Source organism: Aulonocara stuartgranti (genome assembly GCF_965226115.1).
Source record: "Aulonocara stuartgranti genome assembly, chromosome: 4".
Lineage (NCBI taxonomy): Eukaryota > Metazoa > Chordata > Actinopteri > Cichliformes > Cichlidae > Aulonocara > Aulonocara stuartgranti.
The window spans coordinates 13,516,542-13,540,885 of NC_138942.1; the positions used below are offsets into that span (position 1 = coordinate 13,516,542).

General features: G+C 39.9%; 1 protein-coding gene and 1 long non-coding RNA gene across 2 annotated transcripts in view; one reads left to right on the forward strand and one right to left on the reverse strand.

Moving 5' to 3' along the window:
* The window catches only part of LOC309705459, a 64,891-nt gene extending 40,574 nt beyond the window's left edge, over positions 1–24,317 (reverse strand). The window contains exons 1-2 of the long non-coding RNA XR_014276556.1: positions 24,122–24,317; positions 21,230–21,325 (exon numbers count right to left, since the gene is read on the reverse strand). This is a non-coding gene — a long non-coding RNA (uncharacterized lncRNA). The remainder of the gene's footprint in view (positions 1–21,229; positions 21,326–24,121) is intronic.
* fscn2a (fascin actin-bundling protein 2a, retinal) lies at positions 9,392–18,433 on the forward strand. The gene is made up of 5 exons (XM_082530786.1): positions 9,392–10,453; positions 13,874–14,030; positions 15,649–15,770; positions 15,851–16,018; positions 16,123–18,433. Exons 1-5 carry the CDS (start codon positions 9,631–9,633, stop codon positions 16,326–16,328), a joined length of 1,476 nt encoding a protein of 491 aa, XP_082386912.1. The 5' UTR covers positions 9,392–9,630; the 3' UTR covers positions 16,329–18,433.
* Positions 24,318–24,344: the final 27 nt, after the last annotated feature.

The window sequence follows — 24,344 nt, forward strand, 5'->3', positions numbered from 1 at the left end:
ATGGCCTTTATCTTGGGTCTGTTGGCCAGTGTCAGCTTACAGGCCCCACTCTGTACACACCGCACATTATGGAAGTTTTAATAGGTGATCAGCGCAGCTGTTGCTGGCACAGCGTTGATTTACTGTGGCTAAGAGAGGGCTTAATGACTATAGAGGCAGACAGCTCTTAACCCTTTGATGTGCGGTGGATAATGTAGTTGGATCAGGTAGCCCCCCCTGGGAAAGTTGCATGTACACTCTTGCACTGACATAAGAATGCACTAGCAGAAAACGCTTTAGGAATATAATTACACCGTCTAAAAGCTCCCTAATAAGAGACTGCTAACCTCTCACTGTTAGTAGCTTATTCCTTCTGAAAAGTTAAAACAACACATGAATTAAACTTGTGCTACCAGTTTGGGCGCGCTAAATGGTTTATGAACATATAAATGCACAGAAAAAACCAAACCAAACAGATACGATGGTGGTGCTTGCTTATAGGTGGTCCACACTTGAGGAAATTCAAGCTTACCCAGCACACACAGCTCCGACAGAGAGCAGCTAAAGGACTTACGCAGAAGCTCGTGCTATTCAGAGCATGCACATCCATCTCAAGGGTCAAACGGCACAAATTCTGTTTACACCTCCAAGACACCAATATCCTCTCTTTTATAGTGTTTAATATCACAGCTGGATAAACAACAGGGACTGGGCTTGTCAAACAGTCATGAGATGGATTAAACATCTGGTGACTTATAGCCAAGAGCCTGAAGTAATGCTTTTTAGTTCTCTGAGAATGAACTTAAAATGCAAATGTCACAAGCGGCACAATCAATAGCTATGTCGTTGGCAAGTAAGACTTATGACTGCCTCACAGGGGAGACTTAACTGTCCACACACCTTCTCATATTTTAAAGTAATGACATCACAAGTGCAAAAAGAAGTTTGTCAATTTAAATAAAAAAATTTTTTTAAATTGTATTATATCTATTGGCAAATAATTTACTGATGTTTGAGCAAATATTTGTTAATATAAAAACTGCTAACATATAGTACTGAGCATCACTGCGACTCTTTGGACACCACGTGAAACATGTGATCTGTACTGCCAGGTTAATTGATTGTGCAATATACTGAAGTAGAATTTCTGCACATCAATTATGCTGGGGTTTGTTTTTTTTTTACAAAATTAAAAAAAGAAGAAACATGAAGGGAAATTTTGCTTTTGTGCCACACTGCTCTCACAATCTGAGCCAAAATACTTTACATCATGTTTTGTAGCCGAGAGGGACAGACCATGGCCTTGTACCACAAAGCAAGTTCAGCATACCATCTTTTCATTACCTGGATTCACTCATCCTAACATCCACAATCAGGTTAAGCAATCACATGGAGCTATCAACTCTGCAAGTTAACTCGGGGTTTCCTCTGCACAGCATTTGTGGCAATGACCAATCACACACTTAGATAAGTCTACTGGCAGCAGAGGGTTTGATTTTACAAAGGAAGATAAAAGACGGAATATCAGAAAATTTTGAAAAAGGTTACACACATTTAAATAAATCAGCCCTGAGAGAGGAAAAACTCTGTACAGTAGTTCTGCTGTTGAAAGTCAGCATGAATATGTGTGTGCTTTAAAGCTTTTGTGTCAGTAAGACTGGAAAAAAGCTACTATATTTATACAGTAAATGTAGTAGGTATTGCTTATTTAATAGTGTGAAGGAAAACCAGCAAAAAAGCCAACAGTGTAAGTGTAAGACTCATTAATATCACAGTTCTATCATTAAGACACATGAGAATCAGATGAATTAAAGTATTCCATTAACACATCTGGGCGAATAGCAACATTAATGCTTAAGTTTGACTCAGAACGTTATAGTTTTTATTCTTTTTATCCTTCAAACCCTCCAACAAACTGCGCACAGATGCCTGAAGGCTCTTCCAGCAATAGTTACACTATTTTCTGGAGAATTGATTGGTCAGCAGGCGGTCATTTCATCCCTGTTGATCTCTAATCTGAAGCAGGTTAGGATTCCAGCAGAAGTCATCATGTTGATACACTTGGGTAAGAAGTGAAGCACCTTCATAGCACAGAAAACTGAGGGTTAACCTGGATAAGTTCAAAGCCTTCTTTGTAGTAGAGACCTCATATCACGAAGTAGAATGTTTTCTTGGTCCCTCCCCAAGCTGGATTTCAGCAGATTCACTGCTAGAAGTCTTTGTTAGTGAAATTGTCAAAAAGCAAATTTAAAGTTAAAGCCAAATGCCCCTTAAGTCCAGGGATCAACAGACTTAATGTCTTTACAAAACGTTGGAAAATTTGGAGGAAATCAGTGGACTGACTAGCTGACATTCCCATTCTTAAGCCATGTTGCTAGCTTAGCTAGATACACATGTGTACTGCCACACAAACTAACACTTTCACACACTAACCGCATCGCTGTAACAAGTGAAAATCTGTGCCAACCTACTGTTTTGAACCACAACATAAGCCTTCAGCCATTAACCCATCTAGGAATGATAGCTAAATTGTCCAGTAGCTGTCAGAGGAAGGCCAGGATGTAATCAAAAACAGACGGAATAATCAACAAAAATGCTCTCTATTCCGGTAAAGATGTCTCCCAAAAGCACATGAATTACACTGAAGCAGGCTTTGGGGCTGTGAATGATGTTGGGTTACCAGCAGCAGCCAAGTCGCTGTCTCCCAATGCCAAGTGAGAGGATGCCAGGCACTTCCTGCTGTAAACAATCTACCCGCAGACTGAGAAAGAGGGGAGGAAACCTCTGAATGAGAAACAACAGGAGACACAGAGAAGACCCAGTTGCTCAATGAAAATTTCTCCAGTGAACAAATGTGCTCAATTTGTCAGACAAGCTACGGAAGTCTGTTTGAGGGGGAACGTGTGTGTTTGCGTGTGTGTCTGCTAGGGACAAATGGCATCGCTGTGTGCAGATGAACACATAGCAAGTGCTCAGGGCTTACGGAGACAGACGTTGGATATACAGCTTGGCTGAGTTCACGCTACATAATAAGGGCTCTCTCTCCTTTCTTTATCAACCTCTCTCCTCCCACGTTGTCACATCTATTCCCACTGCTGACCTAAACTGCTATATTTTAGCCAGTTTGACTGGCTACTAGGGCCAATACTCACGTCACATGTCACCATGACTAGCCATTGCAGCATTTTTTTAAATCTACACCTGTAATTTGTATGCACACTGGTGTATGCTGGGAATCTAAACAAACGGGCTCCTCTGACCTGCTTAACGTAGGACTAACTAAAGCTTTCAAATCAGCACAGGAGGGGTATAGCGCATGGTATCACCAAGTCATGGCATTCACTCTTGTATAAAACCCTCTCTTTTACAGTCTATGCATGCGAGAATGCAGTAAAAAAAAAAAATAAATGAGGGAAAATGACAAGTACAATGTATGTCTGGGTCTTGTGAAAGGCAGAGCTTGTTTATAAACGTGCGAGTGAACCGACCAGCATGTGGGGACGCTGAAACATATGTGTTTGCACATAAATTACAGCGTATGCATGAGCATGCATATGCAGGCATAAACAAAAAATGCACACAAGCAAAATGAACAGCATTCACTACGCATGCAAGCTCACATCCACCTAGACTGATTCACACACACAGGCATGTTTTTACAGACAGACACGCATACCTGCCTTTCTAATTCACACGATCACTCACGTTCTATGAAAGACACATTGAATTGTCAGAATGGCAGCAGCTGTGGCCTCATATTCGACCTGATGTCAAAGCCAGTGAGCCAAGGATAACATTAACACGAGCCCACTCCTGTCCCTTAAAGCGCACCCAGCCTGCGTCGCAGCGAGAGCCAAGTCTGCGCACAGCTGAACAAAGTCCAACAGTTTAATTAATCAGAAACTTCATTTATTGTTTACCTATTTACAGGCTGCTCTGGCTGAAAGATGAGCCATCTTTGCCAATGATGGTACACGCTGACAGTAAAGTAAGCTCAAGTTTTCATTTTACCACCTATTCTTAAAGCTATAGGCTGCTTCTCTGTCTTTAGGCTTCTACTTTGAGATTTGCGGTAAGGGGTAGGAGATTGGGTGCGTGTGTTTGGGGGATGGGGAGGTGTCACCATAAAAGAAAATGACAGCTTTCAAAACAAGTGCGGAGTTACAGCTAAGTAGTAAAAGGCTTTAAATTCAAGTCTCATTTATATGGCTGTTCGTATTAAATTTAAAAGGCAGTCCCAATTACACTGATCTAGGACCAGAACCTCTTACAGCGGGCAGCAGTGTGAGTGAGAAGCCCATGACAGAGCTGGTTTGGGCTGGGCAAACGCAGTAGGGTGAGCCGTAACGGCCTTTGGAAGGATCTTCCTGTAGATGAATGAATGGATTAATGGGGTCAGTGAGTACCAAGCTGCTGAGAAAGGAGAATCCCAGCCAAGGCAGCCATTTTACATTTTACTTTTACTGCATGTGGACCATTTTCCTCTGCTGGTTTTACAGAAGGCCGGAGGAGGGTCCAAAGGGAGCGCGGGAGAAAAAAGAGAGGACATTTTTGACTGCTTGTATATAGGACATAAAAAGTGGGGCTACAAGTTATACGGTTATGATTTTATGAACTCTCAGCCACTTCAACGACTACACTGTAAAGGAAATTACCAGTGATAGATTTGACGATCACCAGCTGATTCAGATGAATTGGTGAAAGAACCTTCCTCGTGACATTTAACTTTAAAGTTATATCCTGTCTTAACATCCAAAGTGTAGTTTTTCAGATAATTTGAAACATTTTGCACTTTAGTATTTTGGGATGTGACATGTCTAAATTTGCCACAAGGAAAGCTCGACTCATAGCGCTTTACAGTGCAAGCTAAACAGGCAGGGTTCTGGCCCTTTAAATGGAGCTCTGAGTGCTTGGCAGGCTAATAGATGCAGTCTTAAGGTGCTAATGGATGGCAACCTGAAAAATGGTCTTATCTGAAAAGGTCCAGGACAGTTATAAATTAAATAATCATGCTGGCCACATTAATCCATGTTCATGCCCCAGGGCCAGACCTCAACTCCTCATTTGATGTGTGTGAGCTGCATATATGTATATTTGTGGATGTTTGCACTAGCCAGCTGCTTTCATTCACCCCCTTGTTTGATTAATATTTCTTTCTCACTAACGTTTAATTGCAAATTCGAACACATGTTATGGTTAAAGGAGAAGTCAAAGACAACTAAAAGAGACATTTTTGTCTCTTATTGGGGATGTCCACCACAATTTAAATGATGTACAGTTATGGCTCATAAGTTTCCTTGAATACCAGGCAACCACGACTTGCCAGGGGGTAGGGGCATCTGAAGGGCAGGAGACAGACAGTCCTCATTAGTTAAACATTATTCCTATCATCAGAGACTCACGGCACATCACTGACAGCATTGCTTCATAGCACACTGCTTTTCTGGATTCTTGTGTGCAAGCGGAAACAGGAGCGGACAGCTTAAAAACCTCAGTTCATCACTTCTTATACCTAAAATCAATTTGAGGCACTTTGCCATGAATTAATTCAGCTTCTGCTTTGTGTTCAACCAGCCAAGCGACTCATTTCTATTTCACAGTATAACCAAGTGAGCACTAGAATCCAAATTTGGAAGGCATGGGAAACATCTAGCCAACACTGCCATCTACTGGGCATCGATCAATTGAACTTCTCTAGCCAGCGTGTGAAGATAATATACCTATTTTTAAGCATATTTTTCAACCATATTTTTCAGATTATCTAAAATCAAAGGTTTAGTGTTAAAATATTTTTTCCTAATAGCCAGACTGAGTTTGTTGTGTTACTGCATTCATTTACATTTGATATCATATCATCACACAAATGGGACAATGCAGGTTGATATAAATAAATAAAATCAATATCAACAAACCGGTGTGCTTTTGACCCTCGCCGGCCTTTTATGAAGTTTGAAAAATTTTAGCCTATTTTCATTTGAATCATTTATTGTTTCATAAATATTAAACATCAATGAAATACACACAAGAGGCTACATTGTGGTGTCTGTTAACTTAACGAAAAGGAAAAAACAAAACAATGACATGTACAATGTAAATTAAAAACAAAGTAACAAACAAAAAAACCCCATTAATTTAAAAGACGTTTACTCAAGCGACATGACTGTGGGGATTTTCCTAAATGTAAAGCTGTAGAGTCACTGAATTAAACAGCTGTTTTCACTTTCTAGCATCTTTACTCCACGACCAGTAAACAGATTTTGACATGAGAAATTTGTGCTTTGTCTGCGTCTCTCCTTTAAAATAAACTCTGCAATTGCATCTCCTCTGATGCTATTAATATGTAATCTATTGTTAAAAAGTAAACAACTATGTGCCGGGTGAGGTTATGCTGCCACCCAGTGACCAGAGGGCAAAAACACATGGAAAATTATGTACAGTGAATACATGTGTGTGAATATGGGGATAGACTGAGTGTGAATGTGTGACTGCACAGTTCAAGGCAACTGAGAGCAGAGCAGTCAATATTTTGTCAAGTCTGAAGAATGAAATTCTCAATACAGACAACTGTTTGGTTGTTGTTCTGTGTGTGTGTGTGTGTGTGTGTGTGTGTGTGTGTGTGTGTGTGTGTGTGTGTGTGTGGAGAGATAGGACTTTTCCAGAAAACTCATCAAATAATTAAAATAATTAATTATCAATCAGTAATAATTGCTCCTTTGTGGTTCCACAGGGAATATTGTCCTTTCAACAAATAGGCGTAACATTCAGTGAAAGCATAGCCTTGCTTCTAACAGCCACCAGGAGGTAAAAATTAAGTCCAGTTGTCTACGGGAAAGCAATTTCCTGATAAGTTTACAGTCTCAATCACTAGTTTATTTGGAAATTGTGATCCTGATCACAATCCAAGACAAATAATAGGAAAGGCTTTATTTTTGGGTGTACGTACCTTTTGACAATGACCATGTGAGCATGCAGTGAGCATGGAGTGGCTCAGAATCCATGCATTTGACACGACTCTAACATGGTTAGCTGTAGACTGTCTGGTCTTAGCATACCATTGGCAATGTGCAAGTGTGCACCCCAAAAACTGAAATGCAGCCTCTGTATGACTCTGCCAGTCTCTCACGTCATTGTGAAGACATTCTGTCCCACTCTTCTTTACAATACTGCTTCAGTTTATTAAAGTTTGTGGACACTTTTTTTTTTTCACAAGTCTTTTAAGGTCCCACTGCAGCATTTAAGGCAGGTTGAGGCCTGGACTTTGACTGAGGTCAATGCAATACCTTGATTGTTTTGTTTTTCAGTCATTCTGTTATCAATTTCCTGCTGTGTTTGGGTCATCGTCTTGTGGCATGACCCAGTTTTGGCCAAGCTTTAACTGTCGGACAAGTGGTCTCACATTAGAGTCTACCAGATGAGTTCATGGCAGACTCAATGACTGCAAGGTGCCTTGTTCGTCTGGCTGTAAAACAAACCCAAATCATCACCCGCTCCACCACCGCTTGACAGTTGGTATACGCCGTTTGTGCTGTGCATTATAACCAAATATCCTTACTTTGGTCACATCTGTCCACGGCACTTTGTTCAGAGGCTTTGTGGTTAGCTCAGGCGCAATTTGGAAAACCTAAGCCATGCTGCCATGTTTTTTACCGAGGGAAGAGGATTTCTCCTGGCATGTATTTGCTGAGACATCCGCTCCTGGGAAGATTGTGTCATTGTGTTAACACACACCGAACCGTCCAAAGGAGCGAACTACCAAAACCTTTGCTTTTATAGAGATGATTACAATTGTTGATGATCAGTTAACCAAGATGTTTGATTCTCAGCATGTTTTGACAGGACAGCATAGAGCCCTGTAAATCAATCATTTTCACATGACTGTAAACCTAAATGTTTTAAAGACAACCTTTCACAAATTCTACATAGTTTATATATTTTTCCAAAATGCCTACACTGGAAGGGAGAGTAAAAAGGCAGAGAGGGGAAAGACAGTATGATTTACATATGGATAATGTGTACATTTTTTACACTCTGTTTCTGAGAATGTTTTCATAGTGTTGCACTCAGGATCATTCCTACCACTCATCTTCTCAGTGATTCAATTACTGTAACCCTGTGTGACACTGATTTAATTGCCGAGAATTTAGCTCCAGCAATAAAAAATTATTACTGGAATCACCGTAGCATATTTGTTTGCTCTCTAGGTGCAGTTTCTGTCTAGGTTTGGGCTATTGCCAACCTTTGTCCTAGATTAACATTATACTGGTAACTCCCTAAGGTGGTCTGGGATCACCATGCTAATCACTCTTAATAATAGATGAGAGCAATTACCATTAAAGGTTATTAAGTCGAAATAATACCCTCAGAATTTAGCTTTGCAAAACAATCCTAATCACATAGTTTTGTGGATTTGCAATATTACAGTTCTTTTTGGTATTACCCACAACATCCTTAAAAGAGGGTAAAAGAGGGCGGTAATGCTCTTACTAAAGTAGATATTAGCACGCACTGTTACAAAGGTCACAGTGCGTGCCAGTATATTGAGCTGCGTCCTCTATTATTAATTGTCTGGCGGGATAACAGCGAAGGGTTCAGCAGGATCAAAAAGAAGAAGGTTAAAACACAGCCAATATGAGAGTGAAGAAAAAGGCAAATGTGCATTCAAATGTGTGCTATTCAAATCCCTCTTGGGTGAGCTTACAGACTTTGACTCAGATATTTGAATTTGTGAAGGAAACAAAGGTTCCAAGAAAGTCTCTAGGGACCTGTGTGTAGCAAACTGTTGCTATAACGATAACATTTACAACTTTACTTTCATTATAGTTCTCTAGGCATTGGGATTCTAAATTAGCCATATACATAAATGCTGGCCCATTGCAATGGAAAAGAGACGCTTCATGAGGAGAATGCTCCTCATAGATAAGTAGTGTTTTTAAAACTGTCAATGCAAAAGTTGCACTTTTAAAACCTGCTTAATCATTGAAAAAAATCTATTTGTAAGGGGACTCAAAGGAGAAGGAAAAAGTGGGGAACATCCAAAAGCACCTTTACTCTCTGGACATTTTGCAATTAGACTGAGGTTCGCCAGCAGATCAACGCTAGGATAATCCTGGGACTGGATAGCGTGGCTACTAGTATATGGACCTAAACAAGGAGAGGTAAGAACCAATAGGAGTCAGGCTGACAAATGAGTGTGTCAATGTGAGTTACAGGGAAGCAAGACAAGAAGGAAAAGAAGGAGGAGATGGCAGAACAGGAGATACAGAAGAGAGGGGGAACGAAGCTGCGCAGACAACATGCTGGAGAAGAATAGGGAGGAGGGGTGGCTTGTGGTTGGTGCACTGGTTTGTGACGTCAGCAGCTTGTTGGATTGAGGAGCTGTGTCCTGCTGATTTTAATCCTAACTCATTAGGGAACCAAGAGCAAGTGCCTGAGCAAGCCCTCTGGGGAAACAGAGAAAGTGACAAGAGAAGCAAGGACTTCCATCAAGGGAGATAAGTGGAGCTACTTCACAGCTTGAGAGACAGAAGAGGAGAGAAATCAAGTATTTTACTTGTTACTGCTCAGTCTCATGCCTGAGTTTCTTCATTTCTCATTACTCTGTCTGTCCTAACCTTCTCCACACGCAATCTGTAACGTGCGTCCTGTCCAAGCATGTCTACAAACGGAATTAACAAAGCTTTGAAGCTGCAGTTTGGCCTCATCAACTATGAGAACCGCTACCTGACGGCTGAGGCTTTTGGATTCAAGGTAAACGCCTCGGCTACTAGCATGAAGAAGAAACAGATCTGGACCTTAGAGCAGGATGAGCAAGATGGGCAAGTAGTCTTCCTCCGCAGCCACCTGGGACGCTATCTGGCCTCTGATAAAGATGGTAAGATCATATGTGGGGCAGAGATGCGTGATCCTGAATGCCGTTTTCTTATCGTGCCCCAAGCTGACGGACGCTGGGCTCTGCAATCAGAACCTTTTCAACGTTACTTTGGAGGCTCGGCAGACTATTTGTCCTGCTTTGCCCAAATCATTGGGGAACAAGAGCTGTGGGCCGTCCATTTGGCTTTACATCCACAGGCCAGCCTTCTCAGTGTGGCACGTAAGCGCTATGCTCATCTCTCTGCTTCAGATGGAGAGATATCTGTGGACAGCAACATTCCCTGGGGAGTGGACTCCCTCGTCACCTTGGTATACCTCGATGGCAAGTACAGCCTGAAGACCTGTGACAGCCGTTTCCTCAGCAACGACGGCAAACTTGTGAAGGAGAATACCAATGCAACTAGCTTCACTCTTGAGCTAAAATCTGGCAAGCTGGCCTTTAAGGACTGTGACGGGAAATACCTGGCCCCGGTGGGACCCACAGGAACGTTGCGGTCAGGCCGATGCTCCAAGCCTGGAAAAGACGAGCTGTTCGATCTGGAAGAGAGTCATCCACAAGTAGTTTTTCAAGCTGCAAATAAAAGATTTGTTTCAGTCAAGCAAGGTAATTTGGATCCAATGCAGTGTAATACAAATAAGTATGTTCTTCGTGTCATTACAGCTCTGCTTTTTTAAATGATGAACGGAAGGCTATACTTACAGTATACTATTCTTAACTGAGTATCAGATTCAAAATCATTAAAGAGGGGATAGCTTTAATGAGCGACAGTCTGAGAGGGTAAACAATTCGATTTAAGCATTTGCAAAGACATAAAATCTTTAGGTAAACATTCATGCATTAATTGTAACAAGCAGACACCAAAAAGAGCATAAACATGTGAGATAAACAGCTAGAATAACTACACGCCAAAGGAAAGAACAAGTTCTATTTCTGATTATATGCAATAATATTTTTATCCAAGTACATTTGATTTCTGATAAGTAGTCTCTTTGCAGCATTATGCCTCTCTTTAAATCAGCAGGGACTTTGCAAAGTAATTCAAGAACTGAGCTATAATGGCTACGTTGATTGTTTTCTAGGTGTAGCTATTGGGGTTATCTGAGAGTTCAGCCAAAGCAAAACAGTTCAAACCAGCAGAATTGAGGTCATGACTTGTCTTCTGAGTAGAACATTGCCTCTGTCTATGATAATGAACTTCACATGGTCTAGGTTTACAAAAATACATCTTTATAGCTATATTGTAGTAACCAGAAAAAAAGCAATGAGTTATCTTTTATCAGTTAGGAATATAAAGCTCTGCCACTTTTGCCTGGATGTTGGAATGGTTGATGGCAACTGTGAAGGCAGTTGCAGTAATGGGCTTTGTCATTTCCACTGTGTCCATTGAAGATTAAGTAGTGTGCAAATGACTCCAGGAGAGATCTGTGCCCCAGTGGTGTCAATTACCATCAATGGACTTTAAGCCTTACAGCTACACGCTCTTTACCTTTTACCTTTCTCCACATTATGTGGATCTATAGTTAACTACTGTGACAGTGAGGTGTTAGCAGCTATAGCCAGGCCTTAGCAGACAGCTCAAGCACATGATCTTCTTTCAGGTTGGTTGATGTGATCTGCTCTGCCCAGTAATATTATGCAGATGAAGCAGGACAAGGAGAAGATAGTTTTTTCTTCTTCCAAGTTTTTCTCAAGCTTTAAGAGTCAATTAAAACAATAATTCAAACAACTATCACTGTAGGACAACTCTGTTGTTAAATTACCTCTATAGTGAAAAGTGGGAAGGGGATTCTCAGACTAATGTTGGGCTGCAGACATTATGCAAGAATAATATTCTGCATTAAAAGAGATTACTATGAGGGAAATCTTTCAGCAATCTGACAGTTCATCTACATAACAGAAGGTTAAGACTAATTTTCGCCAGTACTGGTTTGCCTTGTGGCAGCTCCACGTTTCTTTAAGGAACAAGGCTCTGAAAGCTGCTTACTGGACCCTGCCGTGCAGATTTGCATTTCACCACTCAGGGAATTACAGCAAGCGAATGAACAGGAAGGGTGGAGGGGTGACTGAGGGGGATTAGGGTTGTAACGGGATTAAGAGAGAGGTTAAAGGATATTTCTGTGGCATCTAATTTGAACTACAGCAGACACAGTTCAGTTATACCTGTCTGTGTTACCACCAGAGTTTATGTGACATGCGGATTAGGGGCTGAAACAATAGACTCACTGCAAGTGAGGCGCCTGTGGTTAGAGAACAGGAGAAAAACAGGTCACGTGAGATGAGGTCATGAAATTTGTTTAAGAAAGCAAATGCTGGATATTGGCTGAATAGCTGCAGTGCCGGGAAACTGATTTCTTAGTCAAACCGTATTGAGACCTTAGGGTCTGAAAGACTGATAGATGGTTCACTGGTAGGGAAGAAAGGCAAAAGCATGCAACTTACCTTAGAAATTCAACAAATGGAAATCTTAAAAATTCTGCAGTGGCAGGGGTACCCGGACCTGGGATATAGAGTATGTTTGGGGAGTGTGAATGTGTGTACAGTGTCTATTTGTGTCTGTCTCCATGTCGGGTGAGTGCTGAGTATTTATTTATGTATATGGGGGTGGGCATGCACGTTTGCGTCTGCGTGCGCCTGTTCGTCTGTGTCCATATGTCAGCTTGGGTCTTAGACTCTACCTCTCTGGGAACATCTCAGGCTCTCCGAGGTATGGAGGCCTATCTCCCCTCACCACACTCCCTGCCAGTGGCTGATGCCCTCAGACGTTGGTGTGTTGGTGGTTCTTGGTGTCTGGGGCTGGGTGCTCATGTATGTGCCGACTCACTCCTGGTGGCCGATTGGCGGGGCCTGGCACCTGTGGCCCAGCTGGGCCCCTTCCAGAGGGTGGGGTGCCCTCAGGCCTCTGGGCCTGAGGCCCGGTCCTCTCTGGCACAGCTGGCTGCCGGCAGAGCCTGCAGGCACATCACTGCAACCCCCTCTGGCCTCTGCTCCGTGGCTACTGGGTGACCTCTCGTTTGGGGCTCTACATCTTTCTTGGCTGCTACCTCAAAGCACATTGTGCGCTGTCAATCTTGCATACTGCACAATAACATGTAATACTTAGTATGTACTGTTATCTACTGTTAGCTAGTTTATTGTGATGGTGTTGTATTTATTATGTTGCTCTTTTTTGTTTGTTTTCCCTTCTGTGTTTTCTTATCTCCATACAGGTGATCCAGGTGTTTTGTTTGTTTTTCTTTTTTTTTTCTTCCCCCCTTTCTCACCATCTCTTCTCCCCTCTATTTTTCTTTGTCTCTCTTTCTTTCATTCTTTCTCCCTGTCCTATCCCCCAGTCATGTCTGTCCCCTCTGTAACAACCGAAAATCAAATCAAATAAATACATAATTATAATAAAGGTCAATCAAATGGACCAATATGGCAAGGCCATGATGATCCAATTGGTAAAGGGAATCCGCTTGGCATGTTTCTTGGCCTGCAGACAACAATTCTGATGGCTAAAGATCCAAACGGGACAGGGAAAAAAATTAATTAAAAAAAATAATTCTGCAGTGTACCTATTACTCAAAACCAACCAGGCATCAAAAAGACTACAAGGCACATAAGATTCATACTTGAGACTTGTTGTGAGTGTAACATTTAGAATAGGGTAAATGCAAATGTAATATTCATTTTAGCACATATTATTCAACTTGTCCTGTTATCACACATACCTTGGTTAGCAGAGCTGATATATAACAGACTAGAGCAAGCTGGAGTCTTGAAGCAGATGGTAGCATGCACTGGAGTCAACAGCAACAGAAACACTTTTGTTGCTAAAACCTTTGGAGCAACTAAAACGATTGTGGATTACCGTTATGCACAAACAATCTGTTTGGCAATGCTATAGCTTGAGTATCTATCACTCAATAAAAAGCAAAGGGCATTCCGACCAGTAAACCATATAAACCAATAAAAAAAATGATAATAAAAAATCCATTTAACCAAGACACACTTATCAATGTTATCTCTTCCTCCCTTTATTACTAGGAGTGAGTATTTCAGCCAATCAGGACGTGGAGACAGACATGGAGACCTTTCAGATGGAGATAGATAAGGAAAGCAAAAAGTCTATGTTCAGAACCAATGGCGGATCCTACTGGACATTAGTGACTCATGGAGAGATCCAATCCACTGCCACAGAGGTGTAAGTAGCTATTAAAGCTGTGCAGGAGCTATGTATAACCTGTATACTAACGTGAAGAAACAATAAACAGTATCCATGTTACGCTAGACACGTCTTTGCACTGTGTGCTGCAGACATATCTACTGAAATTAGCATGCTAACTACACTGTTTCATCCAATTAAATCATAGCCTCACAGGCCACTGTGAGGTGCTATCGCTTCAAGTTTAACAAACTAGTCTATACATAAGATGGAACATGTGACTTGATATATACGCCTCTCAGTAATTTTAGAACATATGAAGTCTGATTAATGACAATCTGTTCTTTTTGAGTAGTATGGTGTGAAGTATGGCAAAATCAGTTTTATAGCACCTTAAAAGAAGCATTAGAGAGATACACAAAACTAGAAAATGTTACAACATACAATGCTACAAACATATACTGGACTGAAAATGTTTTTCAGTCCAGAATAAAACAAACTGTCCACATATAGAGAAAATTCAGGACTTGCACTACTCTGTTACTAGTACTCTGCTAAAAATCACACAAAGAATATTCTGGACAGAGTGAAAAAAAAACCCCTGATTATTCAGTCCAAAAAGACATACTATAACACTTGGGACAATGTCCTGTGGGGGGAGACAAAAGTAAAAAGTTTTGTCACAAATCCCCAATAATTGGGAAGACAAAAAAACAACACTACACCCAAACAGCAAAACATCATAGCCTGGGGCTGTTTTCCTGCTTCCGTGTCATGCAATCAATGTGTGAACAATAAATTCAAAATTTTACAAGAGAATGTCAGGATAACAAGTCCATGATCTGAAGATTAGAAAAGTGTTTGGTGAAAACAACCACAAAATAACTAAACCCAAGTGAAAAAGGCCTGAAGACGGGTATTCGATCAAAAAACTTCTGAATTACTGATGAAATGAAGCGTTGATATGTAGGTATCATCCAAAATATGCTATTGATTCAATTCAATTTTATTTATATAGAGACAAATCAGTACAATAGTTTCGTCAAGACGAAGGAATGTGGGAAGGAAAAACTCTTTTAACAAGAAAGTGGTTCTGCTGGAAGAAAGGGGCAGCCATCTGCTGTAACTGGCTGGGGTTGAGTGGAGGAAAAAAGGATACAGAAACACAGTTGTTGTGCAAGTCACAACTAAAGTGTGTTCTTCGAGTTACTAAATTCAAGAGTTCTCAAGTGTGCACTTTGTGTGTTTAAGAATTGAATTTAACTCTAAAATGTTACCATTCCTGATGAGTTGTTATTTTAATTAGATTGGGTTTGTTCACAATTGTAACTTAGTTGTAGACACAGGTTATCCTCCCACTGGTTTGGTTGTTAGTGCAGTTGTTATTATTGGTATTATCAATCCAAACTGTTGCCTTTTATAAATCCTGACCAAGTGGTTTTTGTCCTTAAATCTAAGCACATGAAAATCACAGTTAACGGTGAAACTTAACTGCTCCAAGGAAGATTTGCCTCTAGTTGTGGAAAACACTCCAGTGTGTCATTTCAGAACTTCTTGTGGTTTTCAAAAGGCATTTCATAGGTAATCAATGTCGAAATCCTGGTAAGTCTATATCTCACGTCTGATTCTCCTTCTGCCTGTCTATGCCTTTACCCAGTGAGGTCAACACAATGTTTGATATTGAATGGAGGGGACAAAGAGTAGCGCTCAAAGCAAGCAATGGAAAGTACGTGTGTACAAAGAAGAACGGGCAGCTCTCCGCAGTCAGCGATACAGTGGGTACGTGCCTTTAAGCAAGATGCTGGAGAGTCAGCTGTGTCTGTTTGAAATTCCCACCACGTATTTATCCTTCGTTTCAGCTGATGATGAGTTGCTCCTGATGAAACTCATCAACCGCCCTATGCTGATCCTTCGTGGAGAAAATGGCTTTGTGTGTCACCACAAGAACTCCAACACTCTAGATGCGAATCGATCAGTCTACGACATCTTCACACTGATTTTCAACGACGGCGCCTACAATATAAAAAGTCAGTGTGTCCACAACATATTACATTTTAATGAGTACACTTGCATTTTGTTGCCATGTAATAGCTATTAATTGTATTATTAATGGATGTGTATTCTTCTGTAGGTGTGAATGGAAAGTTCTGGTATGTCTCTAGCAGTGGCCTGGTGTGCTCAGATGGAGAAAAGTCAGAGAATTTTTTCCTTGAGTTCCTGGAGCATGGACGTGTCGCCATCAAGGGCTCCAATGACAAGTACCTTCGTGGAGACCAGGGAGGCACACTTATGTGTGATGGCAAATCTGTCGATGCATCTTCTCTCTGGGAGTACTGATTCCCTTCAATGTGGGTCTTCAGTAATGGCCTATAATGCAAGGGCAGGATGTGCTTTTACCAGGTCATATGAAGCAGACTGACTGGAAAATATTTTCCTGCCTTTTTTGCTTTGTTTTGTTTTCCTTTTTTTTTTTTTGGCTTGATTTTTTTCTTTTGAAATTGGGAAGAAGTGAACACTTTAGAAAGATATGTTTCTTTGATGTTTTGTCTTTCAAAAATGCCAACATCAAACGACACATACTGTGTGAAAAATGTGTCATTTTTTGTAATTTCACAAATGGGGAGACAAGAGATGTTATCACGGTTCTTTCAGTCAGGCTTTGTTCAATATGCAACCTTATATCTTTGAGGACAGCCATACCAACCGGTCACAACACAGGGTGTTACTGCCAAGAATGTAAGCACCTCTCACTGTTTGTTGTTACTTTGACAGATTTTCTGCTTAACCTACCCAGAGAGTTTGTTAATAGATAGCAACAAAAATCATCTTCTGTTGAAGCTGAAGTTTAATAGGTTACATCTCCAAAAGTTTAAAAAAAAAAAAAACACAGATAGTGACAAGTCAGTGTCATTATCCCTGGATCCTTAGGCTTAATTAAAAAAAACATTTACCTATGTATAGAAACACATTTGGTTTGGTTTATGTACAGTGCTATACAGCTAGCATTGTCCATGTTTATGAAAGCCTGACTTGTAAAACCTCTCGGCATTTGCGTAGAGCTTTTAAATGATTTCGAGTTAGGCTCTGACTTTAACACATTCATCAAGAATAGTTCATTGATTGAATCATTCTAATGAAAGGTGATGCACCACTGACTTTAAAAACAGCACATAGTTGGTACCACTATCGCTTTCATTTGTCTTAATGAAACATTTATTGACTTTATTTTTAAAAAATGATAGACCTTAAAATAAGTGGACAGGCTGAAAATGGAAATGCAAAGAACACCAAAACCAGGCTCACTGCAAACATTGAGACATATACAATATGTGCTACACAAAGAAGAAGTTCAGACATCTTTAGGAATAAAGAATGTCGGCAGAAAAATTATTTATGATTTATTCACATCAGGGAATAGTGAGAAAGAAGTCGGAGGAGATTTAAAGTATCGGATGGATCTTTCTAATGTATCTGATGTAAACTCAGAAGTGCTTCTCTGGTGATCTGCCTAGGGGCCTTAATCTACACTGCACTGTATATCCAGTTATGTCCTGTTTTCATGTTGAGAGGCTGGTAGCCACATAAGAAAATATAATGGATTTTGACAACAGATGTTTTTGAAAAACACTGCAAAGATTGATTTCCAGGATGCTTGTTTTCCATCCATTTGCTCAAACTTAGATGAGAATATTTAATCATCTAGAGTAAAGGTGCATGCACTTTGCTTGCCTAGTGGTTGCTGGTTAGACCCAGCTCCTGCAAACTCCTTCAGAAATCTTTATAGTTGTTGGAAAACATGTTGTTCCACCTTTGCGTCCAGTCATTGTGTATAGAAAGGCCAGCAACACCCCACTGAAACCGATTGATCTTCTTAATTAACTTTGGATACAACAGCAAGTTAGTACGTTTAATAAATCAGTAGAATCTTCCTAAAACCTACCTACCCGGTGCTGCTTATGAAGCACTAATAATTGGCTTGAAGTTGACCCTTAGCTGCAAAATCCTTTTCTTTTTTTTGGGAAACTCTTCATATTATGACTAAAATCTCTCACAGGACTCACTAAAATGATTACAACAAATCGCTAAGGGTACAAGCTGCCCAGAGTTAATTAGAACAGATGTTGTTGTGCACTAAAGAGGACAACCAAAAAATGTAAACAATTAATTCTGTAGATTTTTGTTGGATATTTCCCAGAAGGTAATAAAATCTACCATAGTTTCAGCAGAATGTCTAAACGAGTGGTTTTGTGTTGTGTGCAATCTGGATTAGTTTTAGTTATAAAAAAGTTTGGTTACCTATACATCCTGTAACAGCTCTATAGAGAACCTCTGGCCATATTTTAGAATGTATCTAATATATGTATATATAGACATCGTTTTACGATCTTTGCTTTATGATGATGATTTTTGACAAATGTTGACAATAAAAACTTATAATATCACTGTTGTCTTTGAGATTTACGGCTGTGGGTCAGGCTTAGAGGACGTGTGTGAAATTTTTGTGAGCTGATCATCGGTTGGCGTAGAGCTCCTGAGTCCTAATCCTAATGGTAAAAATCTGCCACATCATTGTAATGTATCAGAAGCCAATATTATGCCATCTGACTTTTATGACTACTAATTCATTGTGCGGGGAACTCCAACAAAGAAGTGTGGTGAGCTGTGATTAAAACGTGAAATGACTTCAGTTTAACATTTACCATCAGTGATGATTTCAGATCTGCTTCCAGTAGCATGAAGTAGAGGGATAACCAGTGCCGCTGGCACTGTCAATATTTGTTACATCTGGAAGCCCAGATGTTGCAGTGATGCCAGCTGCCTGTGTCTGATTGTTAGGGCTAAATAATATTTCAGCAAATATTACTTTCAAATGAAAAGCGTTACAGTTTAAATACAGTTGTATTAAGTTTGCTAATTGCTATACTTAATTTACGTGCAATATCTCCTTGATCCTGCCGTAATAAGTCATTTTTCTAATAAGAAGAGGATTTTCCCATTCACCACACTGGATGGCACTGTGTACCTCACTTAGTCCTTTCTATGCAGCAATAATCAGTGAAAATACCATATCCTGCTGCAACAAGCACAAACACCTGGTAGTAAAACAGCACTCTGACATGACCTTCATTAATCATTTTAAGAAACACGGGTTTTAGAGTGGGCTCAGCTGGCATTTACAGATCATTCTCAAGAAAAAGGCGTGTTTTCGCCACAGCCACATTTTCAGGTTACTAGTTGCCATCCTTCTGTCATCTCTTAGCGATTTCAAATATTTATGGTCCACAGCAAAATAATTTTTTCCTGAGAATTTCAGTTCTCTCCTGGTCTGACTCGAGGAAGAAAATTGCACAGACAGAAACGGCACCGAGAAACACACAAAGGCAAACACACATACAGCCGCATCTCTACAAAGCATATTAACTGTGCACTGTGTCTGACATTTCAGTGAAAGTGCCAAAGATCTCTGAAAGCATTTGCAAGGAAAATTTTAAGTAACACTGAAACTAAAAGAAAGGCTTTCACAACAATTGTGTTTGTTCTAGATGCGTGTCGGTGTTCTGGAGGAAAGAAACGGCAACACTACGGTAAACTTATTTGTGCTAGATTACCACGCGCTTGGCTTGCTTCTTTTTTTAATTAGATCTGCTAGAGTATCTCAAAAGTATACACCTTAGACAAGAAAACAAAGTGGTCGTTTTAAGCAGATGGTCGAGACTCTCTAAGCCTTTATGCAAATGAAGTTTAAAGAAAGTTCAGCTAATTCCTTGGATTGGCAGCAGCTTTCCAGTAGAACACACACAACACGCAAATACACACAGTGGCTTTAGGGCAGACACGCTGTGCAGCTGAATGTCTTTTTGTTTCTTTGAATTGGATGTCATCTTGGAGGGGAAGAGGTCAGAGATGACCGGTGTTGAGGGTTTAAATGTGAGGGTTACAAATTCAGACACACAGATTCAGTAAAAGGACTAGATGTTACAATCCCTGACAATGCATGGCTTTAAATGGAGAAAATCTTGAGGGATGGCTGTTATGAGGAAAAGCAGCCCAGAAACATTACCAGCGGCACATATCGTTATCGTTGTGTGCCTCAACTTTTGTTCTTTTACCAAAACTAATCTGCCATTTTTCCTTGGCTAGGTTTAGGGATTAGAGATCTGATAAAAATTATTATACTGAAATTTGGGACACATCGTCAGTAGTGGACCTTGGATTCATTGTGTGTTTCGGCCATTTGTCACTGGACACCCTCATCCAAGGAGGCCCTGCCAGGGTTGATCAGGCCCTGGAGTGTGTCACTGGTTTATGTTAAAATTGTTATTTCTCTTCTTCTTTCTGCTGTTTAGTTTTCTACAGTTTATTCTATCTATTCACTGCAACTGAGAAATACTTACCTCTTTAACATTTATGGAGCCTCATTTCTTCAAAGGGACAGAAAAGGTGATAGAGAGAAGTAAGACAAGTAAGTAAGATAAGATAGGAGAGAGCAGAGAGGAGAGCCGAAAGGGGGGCGCCCGATCTGGCTTCCCACACCTCCCCATCGGATCGGGCTGTACGAATGTGTACAGTGTACAAATGTATTCTTAATGGACCAGTTTCACTTTCTATAACATTGTTGCTTGCAGTGCAAAGTTACGAGATAACAGTTGCTTGTCATAATAATCCACCATGAAGCAAAACACAGTTTATCCGTCATTATGAATGGACCGATTTCACTTTTGCTATAAAGCCATAAAACAAAGACATTCTATAAGCATCTTAGAGCCAGTAAGCCCAACTCCAATCAATGGAAAAGCTTCAAAGAGGAAAAGGTGGAAAGGAGCCCTGTGACCTTAAGCTGAAAAGCTGACAGAGGCAAGCTAAATAAAAGACAGTTTTAACACAGACCCTACAAAAACTAGACCGAGCAAATTTAAGGCAAAGACAAGAAACAAACACATAAACTATTGGATATTCATTTAAATAAATAAAAATGTCATTAGGATACCAGAAACTGAAAACAACTTGAAGAACTGAGAAGGATAAGAGTGTCAACAACCTTAAATTGAGAGTGGTAAACACAAAAGACCTGGCAGGGTCAGTTCTCAGAACAACAAGAGAGACAGACAAGATCTAAGGCAGAGAAAGAGAAAGAGGCAGAGGGCATATTGGTTTATTTGTGAAGAGAGAAGAAACTGGACAGGAGAAAGAGGTGCTTCTCTTATTAAAAACAAGGAGGTGTGAATTTTTCTGCTTACCTTTTGAAGCTCTGTTGCTACATTACACTGCCCTCGAAGTCTTTACAGTCGATTACATGTGGTTTAGTCAATTTCACAAACGCTGTTTTTATGAATCTGTAAAGACAGATTAGCAATAGCAGGCTTAAAATATGCACGACAGCAGCCCAAAATCATTCGACTGGGCATCTGTGATTTTCTGTTGGGTTGTATCAAAGCTTATATAGCAAGGCATGCATACCAAAATAAAAGCTAGGAACAATTTCTGCAAGTTGAAAATGAAACACAGTTGTCCACAGTTGTGAAATGGAATGGAGTACATCAGGAAAAGAGCATAAAGAATATTTGAAATGGTTGTTATAAAAGTGAAAACATGATTTGCTCTTACTCTGCACTCAACACAGAGCAATTTTTGTTCTTCTGGATGAAAATACTTCAGTCATTTAGTAGTGGTGTTGTACTACTTAACCCTTGTATGGTGTTCGGGTCTGTGAGACCCGTGTTCAGTTTTTTTCAAAAGAAAAATTAAACAATTAATTATTTTTTCACGTGTAAATGTGTTGTGTCTTTCCACTCACTCCACTTGATTATAACTGATTTATTTATAACATTTTATATAAAAGAAAAACGAGAAGCACATTAATTCATAAATGTGATCTAACAAAGGTAAAGGGAAAAAATTAACCATGTTTGCTGTTCATATGTCTTGTAATTGGGATGAAGTAAACATCTGTTGAGTAATTTAACATAAAATTGTTTGATAGTGTTAATTTGGAAAGCCAAAACTCTAGCGGGTCCACCAGACCCATGAACACTGGCTGTGTAACAAAAATACGAACACCACACAAGGGTTAAATGAAGCATGAAGAGTTTCACCTAGAATATTCTGTCGGTGGATGTTTGTTCATTTTAAAACAAAAGTTTATTTTTTTTCAAATTAAAACTCTTAATAGCTTCTGGAAATAAGTGCTTGCAGAGGTTTTGAGCAAATAACTGACAAGTCTCCAGAATAAGAGGCCAACCTGTGCGCGACTGTGTCAACCGCTGCTCAAGACTCCTTCAAATGATTGTCTCAGGAACTCTGACACATCATGACATTTCATTCCCGCTTTTCACCCAGGATGGCATTTGCATTATTCTCAGGAAAAGAACTAAAAAAGTTATCTTAGGTTTACAGGTGCACATGAGGTCTCTGTGTTCTGTTTGTTTGGAAATGCATTTGTAAAGTACTTTAGCAAAATATCTTCAACCCAGTACAAAGCATGTGCAGAGCAGCCCTGCTTGAACAGTGCGTGCAGCGTGCCTGGACTTGGAAGTTTTAAGAGATGCCAGGGATCAAAGTTGACTTATTGATCAGTTCTGGAGTAAGGCTAGGCTACAAGTATGGACAACCTTTTTTTTTTTTATTCCACCCAGTAAAGACTCAGACATTGTGCAAAAAAGTGGTGCAGCAGATAAAAACAATAGTTAAAAGAAGAAGGGAACAAAAGTCAATAAATCAGGTTAAACACAAACTAGTTGGAATGTCAATTAAATGGAATTTCACTTTTAAAAAATATATTTAAATTTAAGACAAATTAGCTCATTAGGAGTGTTCTCCAACAAAAACCCATCCTATAACAGAAATGACAATATTTCTCTAATTAAAGTCCACCCACTCAATAATAATCGTGATGAGTGAAAAATCTATTAAAGATAGATTTGGCGTGTCGCAGAGAGCTCAGCTGCCTTAAACACAATTGATGTATTAGTTTTTTAATAAAGACGCTGACATTGATTTTTATTTGTGGCTCACGCAGAAATTTGTCTGTGTGCTCTGGGCTAAACGCATAACTAAAATTTATTCTGTTTCACTGCATAGTGTTTTTTTATTGAGATGTACCCTTCTGACTCCCCTACGTGTTGGAGTTGGTGCATTCAAGGAGACACAGCTGAAAACCAGTTAAACTACAAAGAGGCCGGACAAGGTTCGATGTCTTTGAAAACTGCACTGATTAAGATTTATTTCCCAGCCCACACAAATCTATCTTTCCCTTAACTGCCTGGGTGTAAATGCAAAAACTAAAGATTTTAAACCAATTTCCAAAATTGAGAAAAACATGCCATATGAGTACTTCTACCTTTCCTTAGCTGTTCTAACTAAAGACAAGGGAGTATTCAATGTGACTAATAATCTTAGAATTAATAGGATGAAAGTCCTTGTTAGAAAAGTGCCTTTTAAAAAAAATGCCGTCCACAGCCTCCCTTAAGCCATAAGAACAGACTTCACATTTCAGTCTTCTTAATTAGAGAGTAGATTTTTTTTTTTTTTTTTTAAAGAAGCAGTTTGCTTGGATCACTTATTAACCATGAAACACTATTACCCTGAAGTGTGCAATTACACTCGACCGGGTCATTAGAAAGTGTATATGTTACACCACTATTTGGATGACATGAGACTGCAGCCGTGGGTGTGCAATGAGCATGAAAAGCAAGAGCAAAGAAGTCTGATTTTCTTTTGTTTTCTGGTGGAAAACGGGGGAAATCCAGCAGACAACAAGAGAATTTCCCGGTGAGATAGCCCAACATAAAGCAATAAAGCTACACGGGGATTGCCTCAAAACATCCTGCAGTGGCCAAGTCGGAGTCCAAACCTCACTCCAATTAAGAACAGTGGCAGGACTTGAAAATTGCCTTTTATTCACCATCCCCAGTGCAAGCTGACAGCTCCAGAGCAGTTTTACAAGGACGAATGGGGTGAAATGCTTGTCCAAACCCTCTAGCTGCAGTGAATTCAAACTTTGAAGTGGTGAATAGCATGTTTACATAATTTTGTTTTACAGCTGTGCTTAATTTGTATCATGTCATTAAGTTGTGAAGACGTTACATTAATTCATTTTCTTTGTCTCACTGAAAAAAAGCTTAATCACCTACCTTCTAGACCTTTTTTCCTACTTAAACTCACGTGTGTGTCACGTGGTTTTTTTTCGACACATCTATTGTTGCTCCAGCTATTCAAACAGCCTTTATTTGTTTATTAAATCGTTAATTTCTATTAATATTTTTGTCCTGTCTTTATTATATTACATGTATCTATATTAATCAAAATATAATTGCAAAATGTTACCGATCGACGTTCCACGGATGTAGTTTTATT